This window comes from Montipora foliosa, chromosome 3 (genome assembly GCF_036669935.1).
Source record: "Montipora foliosa isolate CH-2021 chromosome 3, ASM3666993v2, whole genome shotgun sequence".
NCBI classification, from domain to species: Eukaryota; Metazoa; Cnidaria; class Anthozoa; order Scleractinia; family Acroporidae; genus Montipora; species Montipora foliosa.
In genome coordinates, this window is record NC_090871.1 from 4,690,980 (window position 1) to 4,710,785 (window position 19,806).

General features: G+C 41.9%; 4 protein-coding genes across 4 annotated transcripts in view; all 4 read right to left on the bottom strand.

Annotated features, from left to right (window-relative positions):
* LOC137996542 (schlafen family member 13-like) overlaps positions 1-16,862 on the bottom strand; it is a 20,725-nt gene extending 3,863 nt beyond the window's left edge. The window contains exons 1-5 of the mRNA XM_068841986.1: positions 16,831-16,862; positions 16,059-16,157; positions 5,955-6,936; positions 4,637-4,744; positions 3,813-4,518 (exon numbers count right to left, since the gene is read on the bottom strand). Of these exons, the coding sequence (XP_068698087.1) occupies positions 3,813-4,518; positions 4,637-4,744; positions 5,955-6,918 (1,778 nt within the window). The 5' untranslated portion in view covers positions 6,919-6,936; positions 16,059-16,157; positions 16,831-16,862. The remainder of the gene's footprint in view (positions 1-3,812; positions 4,519-4,636; positions 4,745-5,954; positions 6,937-16,058; positions 16,158-16,830) is intronic.
* On the bottom strand, positions 7,646-8,188 carry LOC137995176 (uncharacterized). Its single transcript, XM_068840752.1, has one exon. The coding sequence runs from the start codon at positions 8,186-8,188 to the stop codon at positions 7,646-7,648; it is 543 nt and encodes a 180-aa protein (XP_068696853.1).
* On the bottom strand, positions 8,779-9,225 carry LOC137995178 (uncharacterized). Its single transcript, XM_068840753.1, has one exon. It carries the CDS (start codon positions 9,223-9,225, stop codon positions 8,779-8,781), a length of 447 nt encoding a protein of 148 aa, XP_068696854.1.
* LOC137995179 (uncharacterized) lies at positions 9,600-11,450 on the bottom strand. Its single transcript, XM_068840754.1, has one exon. It carries the CDS (start codon positions 11,385-11,387, stop codon positions 9,600-9,602), a length of 1,788 nt encoding a protein of 595 aa, XP_068696855.1. The 5' UTR covers positions 11,388-11,450.
* Positions 16,863-19,806: the final 2,944 nt, after the last annotated feature.

Here is a 19,806-nt window from a genome sequence, read left to right on the forward strand (position 1 = left end):
CGGGGGAGGGAAAAGTCGCGGTGTTATGTGAAACAAAGTTTACTAAACAACGTCCCAAAGAGTGTGTACAAGGCTCAGTGGTGGAGATTCTAAACTTGTAATAACAACTTCATGGCTTCGACTCGTAATGCGAGTTAAAGGTGATCCCACAGAAAGAAAAAAGTTGTCGAACGATTTTCTTGAAACTTTCCCTGAATGTTCCCTACTAATCCCTGTTTTGAGAACTGCAATAAAAAAGATAAGTCACCGTGCGTAATTAAGAGATATAATGGGCCAATCTTACCCCATAGACCTACCTAATCGGCCGGCTAACTCAATATTGTACCCAATTCAAACCCTTTGGGAATAAAACGTTTTGTTCCAAGTATTTCCATATCGTTTAAATATCAATGCTACATTATAATGCAAATACAATACACAAAGAATCTCAATCCCGGGAGGTTTTAATTGGGTACATTGAGTTAGCCGCTTTGGTCCATTGATGCCTGTACTGATACTAATCACGCGCGTTATTTTATCGGTTCAGGGTACATTTTGCTTTAGCTAAATGAGAGGATTTTTAAACAATCGAAAAAACACGATAGGCAGAAAGTCTAGAGCATATGGATCTGTCTTATAAAGTTTATGGAAAATCACTCAACTTAAAACAAAGTCGACTCAAAATGTTTCTCGAGTCATTCTTTTCAAGATCATAATTTACATCCCTGGGTAAGGGGCTTTGTGTACGTTTTTAGCTCTTTCTTTTTTTCCCTTCCGCGAATTTTTTTAAATTTTTTGTTTATTTAAAGGGAGTAATTTGTAAACCAAAATTATGCAATAAAAAGTATGTCACCTGTCTATCTCGATTATCGTAGATCGAAGGAACAAAATTCACCTTGTTCTCTAACCTGCGATCAGGCGAATTTTTTTAGGCGATTTTTTTTTAAACGATGAAGATGATAAGCAGGGAGGGAGGTCATGATCGCGGGTTACTTGTTCTCGGAATGCGTGAGCTTATTCGCAAAGAGTTATGGGTCATTCACATTTTGAGGACTGTTTTAGCGTGTATGATCGGCTTACGCCATATTTACAATGTCGCAAATTTGACCAATTTATAAATACTGAGGAATCACCTTAAGGTTCACACTGCAACCAGTCGACCTTAAGGTTCACACTGCAACCAGTCGACAATCAGCCATAGTTTGATGCGACTCTGGTTAGAGAATTCTGAATGTAGCTGAAAAAGTTACAATTCAAGGACAAAACGTTTCGACAATCCTGTTTAGTGTCTTCATCAGGGGTGATCAAAAGCTATCACTGGAGTCCTTTTATATGCCAGTGTTTTCATCAGGATTTTGTCTTAGGGAGTCCCAGGGTCCCCTTTCCTGAAAAATAGGGGCCCTGCGGGATCTTAAGTGGGACAAAGTTACTTGCGCTTCATGACAAGGGTGGAAAAGTCCTTCGTGATTTCTCTGTAAATTTCATGAAGGCACGTTAAAATTGGAACTCTTGCAATGGTGGCCCTTCGACAATTTTTGTAAATGTATTTGATTTGTTGGCCTCGAGACAGATCTTAAAGCTCATGATCTTTTTGTAGGCGTCATAGGCAAGCCATTTGTATTTCGACTGCCATTCACTCTGAAAAACACGATCTTCCTTCAATGAAACAGCTTTTTGATCTTTGCTTGCTGCGTTGTCCTTTCCATCGTCCTCCTTATCAGCATTTCGATGATCCTCTACACTTTCTTATATCCTTGGTACTTGGGGCGAAAGAATATAATTATCTTCGTGCCACAACGAATAGCATGAGCCTTCTAAATTACCTGTTACAAAAAGTACTTAACTATGCAGGAATTGAACTAAAAACTTGGAAGCGATATCTTAAAACCCGTCGGGACAGGAAGTCAAGGCCCTCAGTCCAAACCGGGTTTATAAGTAGTAATTTAGACTTTAAAAAGTATAAATTACTACTTTAGCTCACAGGTACAACATTCCTGACAACCCACTGACAACTGAGATATGAAATGATATTTATTACCCAAAGAGCTGTTCGCATTTAATTTTTGCCGACTTTCTGCGGACACCATTTCCAAACTTGAAAAAACTGGCCAGTTTTTTCAAGTTTCAATCCATTTCTATCCTTTCCATCCACGGATGCAAATAACAAAGAATAGCTTCAATGCACTTCATTTGTTATTGGCAAAGAAAAGCGATTTTAGCTGTTTTAAAATTAATTTTTCTGAAATTTTTTTTCGGGAAAATATACTTCACAGCCCACCGTTCCAAGATTTGCAAAGACCGAGAAATGCGCCATTTTTATTTTTCTTGCGGGAATTCCGCAAAGGCGCGGCCTGGTAAGAACACTGTAAATAATAATGCCTACCAAATTGCAAAACAGGAAAGGGTGCGTTCATTAATAGCAATTGGTTCCCTTTTCTTTTAATACGATACAAATATATGTCAGGTAAAACGCCGCCATCATCAAGGTTCAAAGAAGCAAGAGCGGTATTGATGTGCCAGGCCTCTAGATGTATTCTACGCAGTTGTGTTCAGTTTGGAAGAGTTTTCCTTTTTCTAAGAAAAACCGCCTTTAATGCTCTTTCAACTCATAATTACAGCAATTGCACGGGACTGAGGTTAGGCAAAAAGTCTTAGCGTCTGGAAAGGTTACATAGTTACAAACTTAATTGACCACTCCCCAGTGGGGCTTTTCAGGGCCAATGAAACAAAATCAAAAAAATGACTGAACACAACAACAGCAAATGTTAAGAATCCCAACTGGCCGGAGGCAAATCAGTTGGCCCTTTACGAGTGCGTCCGAGAAGTTGAACAGTGGATAGAACGAGTCTTGAGCCGGGGACCTCCGGATCTCAAGGCAAGCGTCCTAACCACTGGGCCACAAGGTTTTTGTCCTAATCGCGAGAAACGTTGTATCAACGGACTTTTTATGGAAAACACGGCGTTGAGAGTCAGAAGGGCGATATTTGTCAGTACGTCCAGGGTTTGTCCTACACCTTGCATTACCGTGACCATGTCGGCAAGGAAAGCCAATTTAAAAAATGGTAAAGTCTGCTTTTCGAGCCAGTAGGCCCATTATATGTCGGCGCTTATCTCCGGTTTCCGTAGCGCCTCTACTACACCCTGGGTGGGGTGCTAGTCCATCGCAGGGTTACCCTCAGCATTAAATTCGCCGGTCCCCATTTATACAGATGGGTGGAGAGAGGCACCGTGAGAGTAAAGTGTCTTGCTCAAGAACACTACACAATGACCCCAGCCAGGACCCGAACCCGGACCACTCGATCCGGAATCGAGCGCACTGACCATGAGGCCACCACGCCTCCTACAAGGAAAGCCAATAGCCGTGCCAAAAAGATGTTTATAGAAAGTGCCACTGTAAGCAAATTGCGCGGTGTTTAGACAAAAAAGACATGCAGCAGACCTATCAGATCCTTCACGGGCAAATTGATGGATATAAAAGGGGACTCTTGTAAATGCATTTGATCACCCATGATGAAGACACTGGACAGGAGTGTTAAAACGTTGGGTCTTTGAATTGAGCAACAATCACTTAAAATTCCCCAAGCCAGAACAACATCAAACGTATGTTTGATTGTCAACCTGGCCCCGGGTTGCTCGATGCCTGGTTAGCGCTAACCATGCTTCCCGCAACCTGGGCCCGGTTGCATTGTACACCTTAACTTACGTTAGGAGTCGAAGTTATGTCTGGGCTTCAAATCCTGTTGGAAGCTCTCGGATTTGTCAAAAGTATGAGCATCATCACCGAAAAAAGCGCATCTCTTCTATATTTTTACTAAAAAGGTAATTTAAACAACCTGATTTGCTGGGCTATCCCTTGGTTTTCACACACACAAAGAATCTCATTTTTTTCAAGCTTCTCCCGTCGTTGTAATTCTCTCATGAATTCAATCGCCACAAGAGTCTTTCCCGTTCCAGCGGCTCCACGGACCCACAATTCTCTATTGATCTCTATCTGTTGATACACCAACTTAAATTGCTCTGCGGTTAGGAGATTCAGAAAAGTGACTCCTATTTTGTTCCCAACAGGTGAAGGAACTGCCGCTAGAATAAGCACGAGCGCCATAAGCACACGGTTCGTTTTCTCTCGATCCATGTTGTATCCATGAGGGTACCAATTACACCTCAGGCAGGGTTCTCCCATGTCATCACAAGGTACCACATGGTAGGACACGTAAAACTTTTCCCTGCAACCGCCATCCTCGACGAGTCTACGTTTGATTTGCGTTGCTGCTTCTCTGCTGTATGGCAAGAAGGCGTCGGCGTCATTTCCATGGCAGAGGGTAAAGAGATACAAGCCATTTACATTCGGACTAATCAACAGCAAGTCGCAGATCATCCCAGCCGCTGCACTTCTGTTGGCGTGCCAACACCGCGACGCAACGAACAAACCCTTCTTATTGCCACTGGAAAACTTCTCTTGCATCTTTTTTATGGCAATTTGTGCGTTGTCGGGAAGGTTAGCCTCGAAGCCACCGGGTGTCACGGGAAACCCTTCTTGTGCTAGAAAATCAAAACAACATAACTGAAATCAGACAATTTGCGAACCCAAATCTAGATCTGTGGAAAGTTTTGCAAATAAGCTAATTCTATCAATGGCGTGAATCAACATTTTCCTTACCAGTAAAGAAGGCATCTCTAATCTTTTGGGGTTCACCTTTAATAGTCAGCAAAGTTCCTTTGGAGGTCTTTAACACTTTTTCAAACCTTTGGCACAATTGCTCTGTCGCTGCAAAAAAAAAAAGCGATTTCTGACTAGTGGGGCAGACATTCTTGTCTAGAATATACCCCGTAAAATCCCCGGTTAAAGCCCCCCCCCCCCCCCCCCCCACTTATAAGCCCCTCTGGATATAAGCCCATCATCGATTTATCTGTTAACAAAAATATTATTCCGGATATAAGCCCCCACCCCCATATGAAGGCCCATCCATTATGCAACTACGTTTCTTTTGCGTTTCTTTAGCGAACATCACAAATTTTAATCGAAAGTTAATACGGCTTAGAAAGAAACAAAAGTTCATGCTTAATTAACACAACTATGAGTTCTGTTCGACCGTTTACTTCCAACACAACTGTTCAATGACAATGTTTTGGAGTAACGGAGCAAAAAGCTAGCTACAATCGGGCAGCTTTGCATGCACGCAGATTTTTTTGTAGCCTCCCTGCAATGAAATCTGAGCCTTATGTATTCCTTTCCTCGCTTGCGATTTTTTTCCTTGCTCCCGTAAATGTAATATACACATGGTACATAATGACTTTGTAATTCAATATTCCAGCTCCAAGAACCCAAGTAATAGCTCTAAATGTAATGGTATGTTAGCTTTAATTCACTTCTCAGAAAATCATCAGTACGCTTTATCTCGTCTTTCCGAAACGTTTTTTTTTTTTTTTAAAATTCCGCTTCTAAGCTCCTCCCCTCACCCCGCGGTTTTTAAACCCACCCAAAACCCGTTACGAAGTTGTATATGCCCAGGGCTTTAACATGGGATTTTACGGTATGCGTTCTGAATTTTCCATGTACAATGACGAAAGCGACTTAGAATATGATAGGGATAGACTGACTGACTCATCCTGAATAGAGTGTTCACATTGAATGTCTCGTGTTACTGAAGTCAGAACATGTCCTAATGAGTGAGTGGAATAGCTGTAGTGTCAAGGTGACCTTTCCATGACTATCCCATAAGTTATTGGTTACCAGAAAAGACATGCATGGAGAGAAAAAAAAAACGAGGATTTTGCCCAAAACCAAGGCACTAGCCTTTAGCCTTCTTGGAAATGAGGGCTTGTGATCTGGCAATTAAATATGCAGTGCCTGTACTCAGTTGCAATCATAAGGGCTCAGTGGGGACATGGGAGCAGTTATCCAGGTAGATGCAGGGCTTGGAATCGATTGTACATTCACTACTGGTTGGAAGTAATATTTTGGTAAGCACACTTACCTTTGGAATGGGTACGCAAATCCTCTCCTGACAACAGCCTCTTCCTCCATTCGTTAAAATCAAGCATTCGAACACTTTCCTTGTTACTCGAGTCTCTTTCCAGAACTAAGCTTTTAGGGCAACTAACGAATACTCCACCAAGACTTTCCATGCTGGCTACCTTAACTACCAGAACAGCTTTGCTATCGGAAACTGGAATATACTCCATATCCCAGTGTACTTCCCTTTCCCACCGGGGAAAGCCACAGCACATTTTTTCAAGAAGAAACTTTAGTCTTTCCTCCATTACCTCTTCGCTGTTTTTTTCGATGTGAAACCCTTCAACTTCCCCTTCGTCTGTTATTCCAATTAGAATAACTCCACCACTAGAATTGGCAAAGGCAGAGATCAATTTCCGCACATGATCGCACAGGTTCTTGTTACTATCAGTTGCATCCAAAACTGTTGCGGATTTGACACTTTTAAACTGAACCCTCTTTGACTCATGAAAGGTTAGTTTCTGTCGTAAAGTTAATTTCAGAGGAATTTCCGGAAGCTGCTTTAAAGACTCTGCAATTAATGACTCCCTCACCCTGGTTTGCTTTTGAAGTATCTTAACAACTTGCTCATAAGTAGCTTGGTGAGCGGCTCTGTGGTCGCCAGGAAAGCGCAAATCGCATTCTCTTGAGCAAAAATGTTTTGGTGCATTGATAAATAACAGAATGCTGTCAGAGTCTACATGGCGATCAAAAACATCATCATACTTTGATGGTTCCACTATGGCGCGTAGTTGAGGTTCAATTGGCTCCCAAAACTTGTCTACCAGAGTAGGGACATTTTTGAGACTCTCATAATTGCTAATGCGCATAATCAACAATCCTCCTCCCGAAGTAAGGAGGGCACAGGAACCCTCTAAAACACTTTCCTCCTGTTCCTTTTTCTTAGCTTTGGCTGTACGTGGGCTGATTTCAACTGTGTAAGACATTCCCTCTCAGCGTAGGGCCTGAAATATTTAAATAGACAAATAGTAAATGGTTTGAATCTAGAGGAGTCATGACATCTAGGCTTAACTGACAGCTGACCAATCACATCAACAACCAGTGTTGATTCGATCTGCTGACATTACACCAAATGAAATCACTTGACTCTGAAGATGACTGTTCTTGCGAACGGGTCAAAAATTCAAGGATAAGTCATCGCTTCTTAATTTAAACTCGTTTAATGAACCGACATAACACTGAATCTGGTTTGTGACAACAAAAACATAGCCGAACAAAAACCTCGTGCCCGATCTGGTCCTACACTGAGCATGTCCGTGATAAAACTAGTTCCTAGTCCTTCTGAACATTCTCCCTTCCTTGATATGACAATATCAACAATTCAAAACTGACAAATGCAAAAGACTCGCATGTTAAAGTTCAACGGAATAAAGTTCTTGAAAGACACTTTCATCGTCTCTGAGATAAATGTAAAGTTCATGTCCTAATCGCAATGTTCTAGAGGACAAAGCTTCACTGCTGGTCTTCTCATGACACTCTTCCCAACTTGCACGTCCACCACTCGAACTTTTCCATCCTGTCCAGGGTACACTTTGGTGATGCGCCCCAATGGCCATCGTCCCCTGGGGGTGTCTGGTGACATCACTACGACTACGTGTCCTGTGGGGTCACCGATTGATAGGTCAATGGACGAGAATTTATCAGACCTTCCGCTCAAACAACTGCACTGAGAAGCTCCTCATCTGTGAAATCTGCACTGCTTAAGATGGCATAGATGGCCTTTTTGGCAGCTTTTATCATCACCTCATGGACGCCACTGAAGTGAGGGGCAAGAGGCGGGTTGAAATGCCATTTAATGCCATAACACGCTGTTTTCTCCTGAATCTTTTCTCTGTCTAAGCCTGCTAACTCTTCTAATTCATTATTTGCTCCGACAAAATTTGTGCCATTATCTGAAAGGACATCTTTTGGGAGGCCGCGCCGGGACACCATTCGGAAGAATGCGTTCAGAAAAGAGTCTGTATCAAGGCCATACGCTACTTCTAAATGTACTGCCCTCGTACCTAAACACGTAAACAGGCACAAATATCTCTTATGGCGGTTTTTCCTCTTCCCTGCTTGGTATAGAATGGTCCATGCAGCAAAGTCAACAGATTTCTGACTGAAAGCACGCAAGGACTTCTGGGTTCGAAGCCCTGGTAAGGGGGCTATAACTTGTTTGGTAGGGGGACCTTTCTCCGTCTGCACATGAAACATTCTTTCTCCCACTCTCTGATGGCTTCTCTAGCTGAGACTATCCAGTATCTGCTTGAAAGGTGAGCAAGGCAGGCGCGTAGCGTCCGATACGCATATACGCACGTGCGTACTTGAAGTGACCAGAAAATTTTGAAATTTTTAGCAATCGTTTCTATTCTTAACATTTTACTTGTACGCAACCTAGATTTCGTGATGAAAGCACCACTTTGATTAAATTCTAAAAACTAAAACAAAAGCTATACCATGTTCTAACTTAGTTTTGCATTGTACCTTTTTTTTGCACTAACAATGCAGTGTTGTTTGGCCAGCGTGCAACAAAAAGGCGAGGTTGCAAAGGAGCGACGTTCCAAGAACGTTCGTGACAAAGGAGCGACGTTTCGAGAACGTTCTTAACAATTCCAGTCACGCTAGCACGACCAAAACAATGTGTTAATGCACCAAGTTTGCTCAAAATAAGGGCAAGACGCTTTGTTCTTTGCTTGTATTCACACAACTATTTTGACAAGAAATAAAGAACGCAGTATTTTTCGCTGTGTTTACTTAGGTTTCTAGATCATATGTACTTGTGCGTACTTGAAAAAATGACCACGCTACGCGCCTGCAAGGACTTGGTTTGTGCTCCCGTGTTGGTTCTTCTCGTGACTGTCCTTTATGATCAGCTTAGTTATCTGGTGATTTCTGGGAAGAATTATGGGATAGCGAGTTTCCCATGGTAAGCAATCTGCGAATTTGAGCCTTCCGTCACACCTAAGTACACCTTCTTCATCCAATACCGCCTTCAGAGGCAACAACTTTGACCTTCCAGGTAGCCCTTTCCCTGACTTCAGTGCTTGGATTTCCTCCTGAAATTCTTCTTGTTGAGCCAGTCTAATAAAATGCATTTCTGAAGTGTCAATTTCCTCTGGTCCCAGAGCTGCTTTCTTGCGTAACGTTGATGGCAGGCGGCAGTTTTCTAGGAAACGATTCACTGTTGCAGACACCCTTGTAAGCCTAGTCCAGCTCGAATATCTGGTCGGATCCAAGCGGTCTTCTGTCATTGTGGAAAGAAATGAGCGTTCCTTGGTACTGCTTGCAGACTTCCATGTCGGTTCCCTTTTGGTTCCAATCTTCTTTTCTGGCCATTCTGTTTCCTCTTGCGTCAAGAACGCTGGACCCTTTCACCAGCTTTCTTCATCAATAAGTGTAGAGACACTTAATCTCTTGTCAACAGTTCAGCTGGGTTCTGCTTGGTGGGCAAATGCCTCCACTGTTCTGGGTCGGTGAACGACTGTATTTCCACGACACGGTTCGCTACAAAAGGTTTAAATTTTCGGCTACAGCCACGGATCCAATACAATACATTCACACTATCTGACCAAAATAACCATTCATGTTTGGGAAGATTCAGAACGTTCCCGACGGCCTCAGCAAGTCAGAGTCCAACTACTGCAGCCATTAATTCAAGACGAGGGATGCTAACGGCTTGAAGGGGTGTGACCCTCGATTTCGAATCTACCAGAGGACAAGTGACAGATCCATCTTTATATAGATGTCTTGAATATGTAGCCGCACCACATGCCTGCTGAGATGCGTCAGTGAAGGTGTGCAAGGTAATCTTCTTGACTCCCAATCCAATCCGCAAGCATCTAGGTACACAAAGGCGGGGAAGTTGCGAAAGTTCTTCAAACCACTCTTGAGCCTTCCTTAACAAGCTTTCTTCCACCAGGTCATCCCTGTCAACCCCACTTTCCCACATCTCTTGAAGAATTATCTTGGTTCGAATGACGTATGGCGACAAGAACCCGAGAGGGTCAAACAAGGTGGCAATTCCCTTCAAGAACGCACGCTTAGTACTGTAGTGATCTCTGCTGGGCGGATGGACTTGGTACTTAAATTCATCTTCGTTGGGGGTCCACAACACACACAGTGTCTTCACAACAGGCAGTTCTCCTCTATCAAGATCCACCTCTGTAACACAATCAGCATGTGGGATACGCTCCAACACCTCTGATACATTAGACAGCCACTTCCTCGCTTGCATTCCAGCTGAGGCCCACAACTGCGATAGCTGCTTGTACAATTCGATCCCCGTCTCCTTATCTGGAACCGAGTCCATGCTATCATCCATGTAAGTGCTCTTCAAAACGGTCTCTGCCTCAAGGGGAAACTGTGATTGGTACTTCCGAGCATGCTTTTGGGTGACAAACTGCGCCAGAAACGGTGATGAATTTACTCCAAATACAACCTGCTCAAATTCAAACACACTGGGATTTTCTTTAGTTTTCATGTTTCGCCACAAGAAACGATGGTAAGGCCGGTCAGATGGGTTCAACTTAATTTGCAAGGACATTTCCTTAATGTCACACATTAGGGCTACTGGGTCACGTCGGAATCGAAGCAATACAGTAAACAGGTCATTTTTGAGCTTCGGACCTTGCAGCAGAAAATCATTGACAGAAACTTCCTCACATTTTGCAGATGCATCAAATACAACTCGGACCTTTGTTGTGGACTTATCTGGCCTCAGGATTGGAAAGTGCGGTAGATACCATACTTGATCCGACTTTTCTTCCTCTTGTAAGACCTTGCGGATGTATCCTTTATCCTGGTACGTCTCAAGTACATCGCTATAAGCCTTGGCAAGTTCCGGGGATTTCTGAAGTCGTTTCTCTGTGCTTTGCAGACGGTGCATGGCCATTGTGAAATTATCTGGTAAGTCATGGTCCTTGGTTTTCCAGGGCAACCCGACACTGTAGTGACCATCCTCAAAGGTTAAGGTCTCAGCAACCAAATCTCTGGCTATCTTCTCCTCTGGTTTGACTAACTTGATTTCTTTGGAATCATCAACGTCCCAGAATCGCCGGACAAGGTTGTTCAGCTCGTGCGACTCATTCACCAGAAATGTGAAATTGGTTTGAGCTTGGCTTGCTTGTAACTCGGGGTTCCCAATACAGGTCCACCTCAGTGGTGTCAGTCTAGCAATGGGTTCTCCCGGTCTTCCCCTAACATCTTCCAATGAATACAACAGATCAGCCTGATCCACCCCAATAAGCAGGTCAACAATAGGCCTGGACCCCACTTGTGGGAACTTTATGCGCTCTAAGTGCTTCCACTTGCTTTTGTACAAGTTCCAATTCAAAACTTGCATGTTGCCAGTGACTCGTTCAGTCGTGTAAGCAGATGCTTGTTTGTGCACTCTTCCATCCAAACTACTGATCATGAACTCTACAATTGAAAAGTTAAGTTTCTCTTGATTGTCATTAAGCACCTTCACCGTCAACTGATGTGGTCCCCCTTCCAGTCCCAGTTCTGCAGCAACATCACTGTTCAAGTAAGACCTACTGCTTCCTTCATCCAGGAGAGCATTCACTTTCACTTGTCTTCCTCCACTGGCCAGATACACAGGAACGGTCCGTAGGGCCACGAACTCCAAAGGAACAGTGAGTTTCATTGGATTCGTTGTCATATGGGTCCTCTCATTTGTCTCTCCTTCTTCAGCTGATGCACTTACAGATGCAGGTCTGACCTGGCTGTGGAATCAATCTGAGGGGTCTTGACTTCAGCTCGATCCTCATGAAGCATTCGATGATGATATGATCTGCATCCGTTCAGTCCACACACACTGCTCCTAAAGCACTCTTCACCTCTATGACCATCTGCTAAACAACAAAAGCATAATTTGTGTCCTGTGGCTACTTCCCATCGTTTTGGCACTGTCATTCTTTTAAAGCTCTCACAAGACCAAATTCCATGTTGCCCATTGCACACCTTACACGCCTGACTTGGTTTCTTCTTATCAAGAGTGGAATTTCTGGTTACAAAAGATGATCCTGCTGTGGGGCTATTCCTCTCCTTCTTAGGGGATTCTTTGAGAACACCACTTATGGTCTCTGAAGCTGTGGTCAGGAACTCGGATTCTCTGTCAATAAACTCTCTCAATGTGCTCACATTTTCTGTTCGATGGTTGTCGCTAACCCACTGCTTGTACTTAGACAGAAGCTCTTTATTAAACTTCCGCTGTAGAGTGATGTACAATGCTCCATTTCCTAGCTCTGCCTCCTGGTTAGCATCCTTCAAGTTCACAACAATCCCATCAAGCAGTTCTGAAAACTTCTCCAGGTCTTTCTCATTACCTTCTCTCACTGGTTTAAAGGCATTCAGCTCTTCAAGTCTAAGTGTCAGGGCCCTTCGTTTTCCTTCATACTTTCGTTCTAAACGGGACTTGGCCACTTCATACGCTGCTGCTGAGTGTCCCAGGTTCTCAATGACTCTTAAGAGGTTCACCCTGAAGACATTCCCGCAATCGCAAAAGCTTGTACTCTGGTGTAGCTCCAGTACGGTCCACACAGGAATAAAATGCTGCTTTCCAAGCTTCATAACTTTTCCTTTGACCAAAGAACTTGGGAACCCTTACTCTTTTTAGAAGAGCAGAGGAGTCAGCACTAATCTGGTCTGCGGTGGACAGTGGAGATGATTGGTTTCTTCCAGTGGGCATAAACTGACCTTGACCTCCACTGAAGGGTAATAGACCTTTTTACCGATACGGCGGCCATTTTGATTTCTATTGTCTCGAAAGACATTATGGGATGCTCAGGGGCAAATTAATATGCATTTTCCCCCTGGGCATCCCATAGTAAGTAGTTGAAACAATAGAAATCAAAATGGCCGCCGTATCTGCAAAAAGGTCTATTGTTGCACTAATGATGGTACATAAACGCTCGGCGAAAACGTGCTCACTGTAGGAAACGGTGAGGCATGTGACTGATTCATTAAACTTTGGACTGAGACTACTGGTGTCGCTGAAGTGGGCTGTTGAAGCTGGAGTTGCTGTTCCACTGAAGAGGACACAGGCGGTACCGAGATTGAAGGATAAAACGGAACAAGTGGAGTCGACGTATAAACATTTCCGGGGAACGAGGGCGGAGGCAATCCGGCTACCATTCCAGTTGTGGTTGAAGCGTTCGGAATTTGAGTGCACGAAGATACAACAGGATGCGTTTGAGCATCAAAATCTTGTTTCTGTAACGATTTTCTTGACAACAGGGTCTCTTTAAAGCATTCTGATCGACTTGTCGATTCTCGTTCTCGGTCGCGTAATTCACTAGGGCTAGTTGTTTCGTTCCTTGGTCCGGTCCTGGCGCTGGTTTCTTTTTTTAAAGGTTCTGTGCAAGTTGCTTCTCGTATTCAGCAACAGTTCGCTCGATTTCTTGTTCGACTCGTATGAGCTCTTCTTCCTGTTTTGTTATTTCTTCTCTTAGTCGCTTCGTTTGGTCTTCAGCTGATGATCTGCTCGTGCCGCTCAGATATCCTTTCACAATTCCTTCGACTTCGGAGAAATCCTTCTCAATTGCATCCAGTTCCTTCGAAACGGCACCGAGTTTAATTAAATCCCTTATGTTTTCGTAGTAAGCTTCTAACTCTTCGCAGGCTCGAAGCACTCTCGTAAGCGTCCGTAAAAACACTCAGGCTCTCCATAACTTGCATTCTCGACGACAGTCCTCCTTCCATCACCATCATAAGCTTGTTTCGGTTCTTCGTGTATGAGCAGCACTTCGATCTCATTTTTCGCTTCTTCAGACGTTCCATATTCAAATTTTATACAATACAATACGATACAATACATACTTAATTGACCACTCCCCATAGGGGCTTTTCAGGGCCAATCTGAAACAATCAACGAAACAACAGAACACAACAACAACAACTGTTAAGAATCCCAACTGGCCGGAGGCAAACCAGTTGGCTATTTACAAGTGCAGCTGGGAAGTTGAACCAGGGACTACCAGGATCAAATTCAACGAGTGGTCAGAGCGGGTCTTGATCCCGGGATCTCCGGATCTCAAGGCAAGCACCCTAACCACTGGGCCACACTGCCTACAAATTCTCTTCGCAACCTCGCTCTGCTACCAAATGTTCTTGCGAACGGGTCAAAAATTCAAGGATCAGTCATCGCTTCTTAATTTAAACTCGTTTAATGAACCGACATAACACTGAATCTGGTTTGTGACAACAAAAACATAGCCGAACAAAAACCTCGTGCTCGATCTGGTCCTACACGGAGCACGTCCGTGATAAAACTAGTTCCTAGTCCTTCTGAACAACGACTTCAGATGATCTGGTGGTCTGAACATCAATAGCATCCTAAACATTCCTTCTCAGGACCACACTAAGCAAAGTATTTTTTTTCCAAAAGGACTAAATAAGTTTGCTTTTCCAGAAGACTAGAGACGGGCCAAGCATCTGCTGTCACCAAAAAAACAACAAGATGCCATTTAATTCACACATATTTTGCAAATTGATGAAGAACCAATGAAAAACTTTACATGGGAACACCCTTAATATTGTTTCTATGAAACCAAAAAGGGCAACCGACTGGAAGTGCTTGTTTAATAACGTTCACCTTTGCCAGTCTTAGTTATCTGTCCAGTGTTCTTTTACATATGCCAATATTGGATATCTGTGTTCAGTGCCTCGATAAAAATAGTACTTCTTGAGTACCTCCTCTGTTTTGTCTTGTTCTTTGCCATAATTTGAATCATTTGCAGTCTTTGACCGGAGAGGATAGTAGGCTCGATTTCCGCCGCTCACTCGAGTTCGGGTATCCTCCCCGAGAAGAGACGGCTGGACGCGTGAGCGATAGATTGTGTCTGTGACGTAAATCCAAAATATAATTTATGCGAAGTCAATAGTTGCGGGGAAATAGCATTAGACATCCCAAAAACACTGATTTTAAGAAAACAGAAACGTCTGTGCGAAGTTTCCAGATGATACGAGCTTGAGTTTGTGGTTAAATGGTCAGAATGATCAATGTGAGTTTGAATTCAACCGGCGAATCATCAAAAAAATCTTCGGCGGCTTCAGCTCTCGGTCGACCTCATCGGCCCCCTCGTTTTGCCACCAATAAACTGAGCAGTACTTTCAATTGATCTTGAGGAATTTTACTTGCTCTTACATTAGCGAAGTATGAGGAGAAAATTGCAATAGAAATGGATTTGAAAGCCGTATTGGGACATTCCATTTTTTATCCGCACCCCCCCTATGGAAGGCATTTTTCCGACAGGTCCCTTTTGCTCTGAAATCAGATTCCGACAGGTCCCTTTCACCTCTGAAGTTAGATTCCGACAGGCCCCTTTTAGTCTGAAGCTTGATTCCGACAGGCCCGTTTTTGTATAGAACAAACACTCCCGATTCCGACCCCCTAAACTGGAGCAGAGAGTCCAGATTCCGACAGGGTCCTTCTTGACACTTAAAAAAATGCCTTCCATAGGGGGGGTGCGGATAAAAAATGGAATGTCCCATTTTGACCTTGGCGCCAACTGGAAAATCAGTGAAGTTTGCGAACTCAGGCCGTAGAAAACGACACAGTTCCCATTCTCCAGCTTCTCGAACACTTTTCGTTGTCGCAATCTTCGATGTTTCCTACCTTAAACGCACTGTAAACCTCGAACAGGCCGGGTCAAAGAATACCTTCGCAGCCAAAACATATAATTTATGCCAGACGGATTTGTGCAGGCGAGTTTCTGATTGGCGGAGATTAACAATGGCTCACCTCACGCGTCCAGCCGAGATTTCGGGAGTGAGCGCTGGCTCATTTCCCGAAACAGCGGCTGGTAATCGAGCCTAAGAGGATAGTAGCTGTTCTAGTAGCTGAACATAATAGTACTGGTTAAATTATGCCCTTGCTTTAAGTGTCTGTGCAGCCGTTAGGTTGTACTTTTAGAATGGTACAGAAATTTGGGTTCAAACATTCTACTTGACAATTAAAATTGGTTTTAAAGTTGAAATGCTGTCAGTGAAAACTACATTAGGTAAGTTTGCAAAGCAGGTTGGTTGCAAAAGTTGGCATGAAAAGGGGTTCTTGAGTTAAGAAAATTAGGTAGTACATTGTTACCTGTCATTTGCCCCAGATGCATTCTTGATAAGTTCTTCAAAAGACATATCTTGGCTGTCCTCATCCACTCTTATGCTATTGGGAAAGTCACAAGACTGACTGAAAAAAAAACTATTATCAGGAACAAGAGTTATCCCCAAATACTGTATGGGGTAAAAACACTCAGGCTCTACGAAGGGTACATGCTTAAGCTCCTCCTCTCACTGCCCAACATACTCTACCAGTCCCTTGACATTTCCCCCTTTAACTTAAAGAGGCTAGGTCACGCTGTTTTAGGTAATTTTGTTTAATTTTGTTAGTTATGAGCACTAAACGTCAAATTGGCAGAGCAAGAGTCTTTCATTTGCAAAATCATGGCCACATAACAACGGAGAATGATTTTCGAACTGTTTAAATGACATTTTGATATAAACTGATATAAATTTGAATTCTATAGTTTTGAGCCGTTATTTTGTTATTTAATTCTATGACCATTTGATCAATGCTGAGATTGCCTAAAATTGAGTGACCTAGCCCCTTTAATAAAAGGGGTTCGCCAATGACGAGTAAAATGGTCTATCATTAGACAGCTAGCTAGCGGCCGGCCAGCCTGAGTAAAAAATCCAAAAAAAATTGTTTTAGGAGATCTTTAAGGGTTATCATAGAGTTCAGCAAAAAAACGAAGGGAAAATCTCTTATGCAAATCCTGAAAGTGGCTCTCTCTTTAAAAGGTACTCAAACCTGACAAATCTTTTAACCACTCTGGGCTTACAGCAATCTAACTGGAAATCACCTGCAGTCTTCACTGGATTCTTTTTGATCTGCTGATGACATTTCATCCTTGTCCACAGACATTTCGGGGGAACTCTCATAGCCACTGCAAAATTTTAGATTAGAGCTTTAGAATGGAAGTACATCCCATTCTATTGCAATAGAATTATATGGACTGACACAGGGGGCAATATAAAATGATCAGAATATTCAAGCAAATTAACATGCAATACATAAGATAAGATAACTTTATTTAATGTCAAAAACAAAGGAAGTGGTCGCCCAGTCTCCCAAGCCAGAGGCTCACGTTAAAAATTCTTGATGAAGAAAAGAGGCAAAAAGTTATATATGTACACAGAAGCTCATGGCTGTAAAGCATTTAACTCTGGTTCAGAGCTGGGGTTTTTTGGTTTAGAAATTTCCTTATTTGGATGTAACATAGCTCGAGCATTTTCCTGCGCGTGCAACTTCGATATTATTTTTGTCCATGTTTGGACATAAAATTGGTGTCCTAAAATCCCAGGCTTTCTTCCAAATAAAAAAGTTCCAAGTTACATGCTTCAAGGTTCTGATGTACAATATATAAGAGATAAGAGTATTATTATTAGAAAAAAATAATGGATAAAGCATCCAATCATAATTACCATATAAAAATAAAAGCTAAATAGAAAAATAGTGAAGAGGAATGAAATAAGGTTATAATACAGTTAGAACAGTGGCACCCTGAAAACTTAATATTGCCCACTTGAGAATGAAACTGATTGATGGTAGTTGAGGATTTAGCAGACATGGGAAAACATGTACAGTTGCTTTAGTTCATTTACTTGGTAGAAAGAGTGCTCTTTTTTTACAAGTAGATGCATGTTTATACATTTCATCTATTGCATAACCTGTAAATTATGCAAAAATATCTACATTTGTACATAGAGGAAAGCGAAAGAAAGAAAAAAGACATTTTGCACTTTTTTTGCGAGTCAAAAAATGAATCAGCTTACTGGTTTAATTTTACATCTGCAAATTTTAGCAACAAAAATAATACTCATGGAATGTGCAACTTTCACTACTGCCAGTCCAGGCAGCAAAGAAGTGCTTTAGTTTAGAGTATTTCTAAAAGGATTGGAAAATGGAATAAGGGCACACAGACCTTTCTGGAAGATCACAGCCATTTCCATTTTGATCCTATAAAACCAAAAATTAAAGCAACATCAGAGAATTACCAAAGAAAATAATCATTAGTCATTATAATGTTGCAACATTTTATTTAGCTTTGCCTGGAACTGACAATATCATAAGAACAACTTCTGCCAATTATTGCAGTGGCCTACATGTTGCAGAGACCAAAACACCAGATTTCTATTTAACTGCTACCATACATGCAAGTACTTACATCTTCTTTCCGAGCGACTTTTCGGGGTCGCTCTAAATCTGATGCTGTTTGACCTGTTCTTCCTCGTTTGCTTTCTGACTTTATTTCCTACCAAAGTGTATCCACTGTTAGTCTTTCATAATATTAAACTTCATTTAACAATGCAATAATTATTGATGTTAATGAGAGAACAATGAAAAATGGGCTGTAATTTTATGCTGAATCACAGGGTGTAAACCTGTGTGATGAACAAGATCTGATTATCTCCAGAGACTTTCTCTCTAATGCAGCTTAGTCTGTCTGTCATTTCTGGATTTTGAGGGATTAAACCCTCTGTATTGATTAATAATTTTTAAGTGTTTCAACGAAAAGGCTTACACAGGTTAAACTTTCACGTTTCGACAGTTCATGCTATTGGTATTGTTGATCTGTGTTTTGATGCAACCAACTAAGTTAAAGTTTTTTCTCTAATTTTGATGATGACTAAGATCATTTAATTGTCAACTGTATTTTTAGTGCTGGGGCACCAATATAGGCCATTTCCGAGTTCATGGCTGCCTCCTCTTCAAAGCGAGTCTAAGTGCGAGGTTTTCCTCATGAAAATTAGTTTACATTCATATCTAAAGTAGAACTAATTACCATCACAAAAACTTGGCATTTAGATTCGCTTTGGCATTTTTCCAGTCTTCAGGGGAATGTTTCCATATTTTAGATCACGCCTCTACGACTTTTCAACTCAAGATAAAAGAAGCTTTTCATATTCAAAGAGAACAACCTTCTCTTAATCAACAACTGCATCACGTAAATCTAAAACTATCCTTTTAATTCTCACATTGTCACGTTTTATGTACATTCCGTTGTTACTGGCATAATTAGCACTTTTTCGGTACTTATAAATTCAACCTAACGCTTTGGACATTAATCAACTGAAGATGACAGAAGTTTCTGTCGAAACATGTCTTGTAATTTCAAAAGTTTTGTCGTTTTCTTTAAATATGATCATTTACTGGCAACATGCAGGCCAGGCTTTCAAAATACTCTCACAAAATTCAATCAATCCCGTGAAACAATCAAGGCGGGCATGCAAAATCCACTTACAACATTTGGACATGCACTTAAACAAGCGGTTATTAAATTCCAACTTTCAATTTGAGCATTCGATTGCATCATTCAAGTTAAACATTGATTCATGCATGCAATGTTTTAAATTTTTAAAAGAACTATTGAGAAGCACACAGCCATGTATCTTGCATCAATTTAACATAAATTATGTGCCCCCAAAATAAAGCACCATGCCTTTACACAATACAGGAACCCTGTAGGTGTCTTGCTGTTCACATCCTCACAGGAACGTGATTTATACTGTAAATAATGGGTATGTACTAGTAATTTGAAAAAGAAAGTGAAGTGCTGCGAGAATAGAATCAGTTGCTGTAACAATGGAAATGTAGTTTATTAAAAAAATGTAAATGATCACTTTGCAGAAAGTACATGCATAATTAAATTTATGCTATAATTATATACCTGCCAATTTTTTCTGAGATATAGGCGTGAGATTTTTATCCTGGGAGTGCTGGGATTTTTGAAGACGGCAGGATCATTTCTGAAGATTTCCGAAGACGTCCGAAGTCT

Excerpts from the sequence above, each read along its gene's own strand:
- LOC137995178 (XM_068840753.1), bottom strand. The coding sequence starts at position 9,225 with ATGACAGAAGACCGCTTGGATCCGACCAGATATTCGAGCTGGACTAGG.
- LOC137995179 (XM_068840754.1), bottom strand. The coding sequence starts at position 11,387 with ATGATCAGTAGTTTGGATGGAAGAGTGCACAAACAAGCATCTGCTTAC.
- LOC137995176 (XM_068840752.1), bottom strand. The coding sequence starts at position 8,188 with ATGTTTCATGTGCAGACGGAGAAAGGTCCCCCTACCAAACAAGTTATA.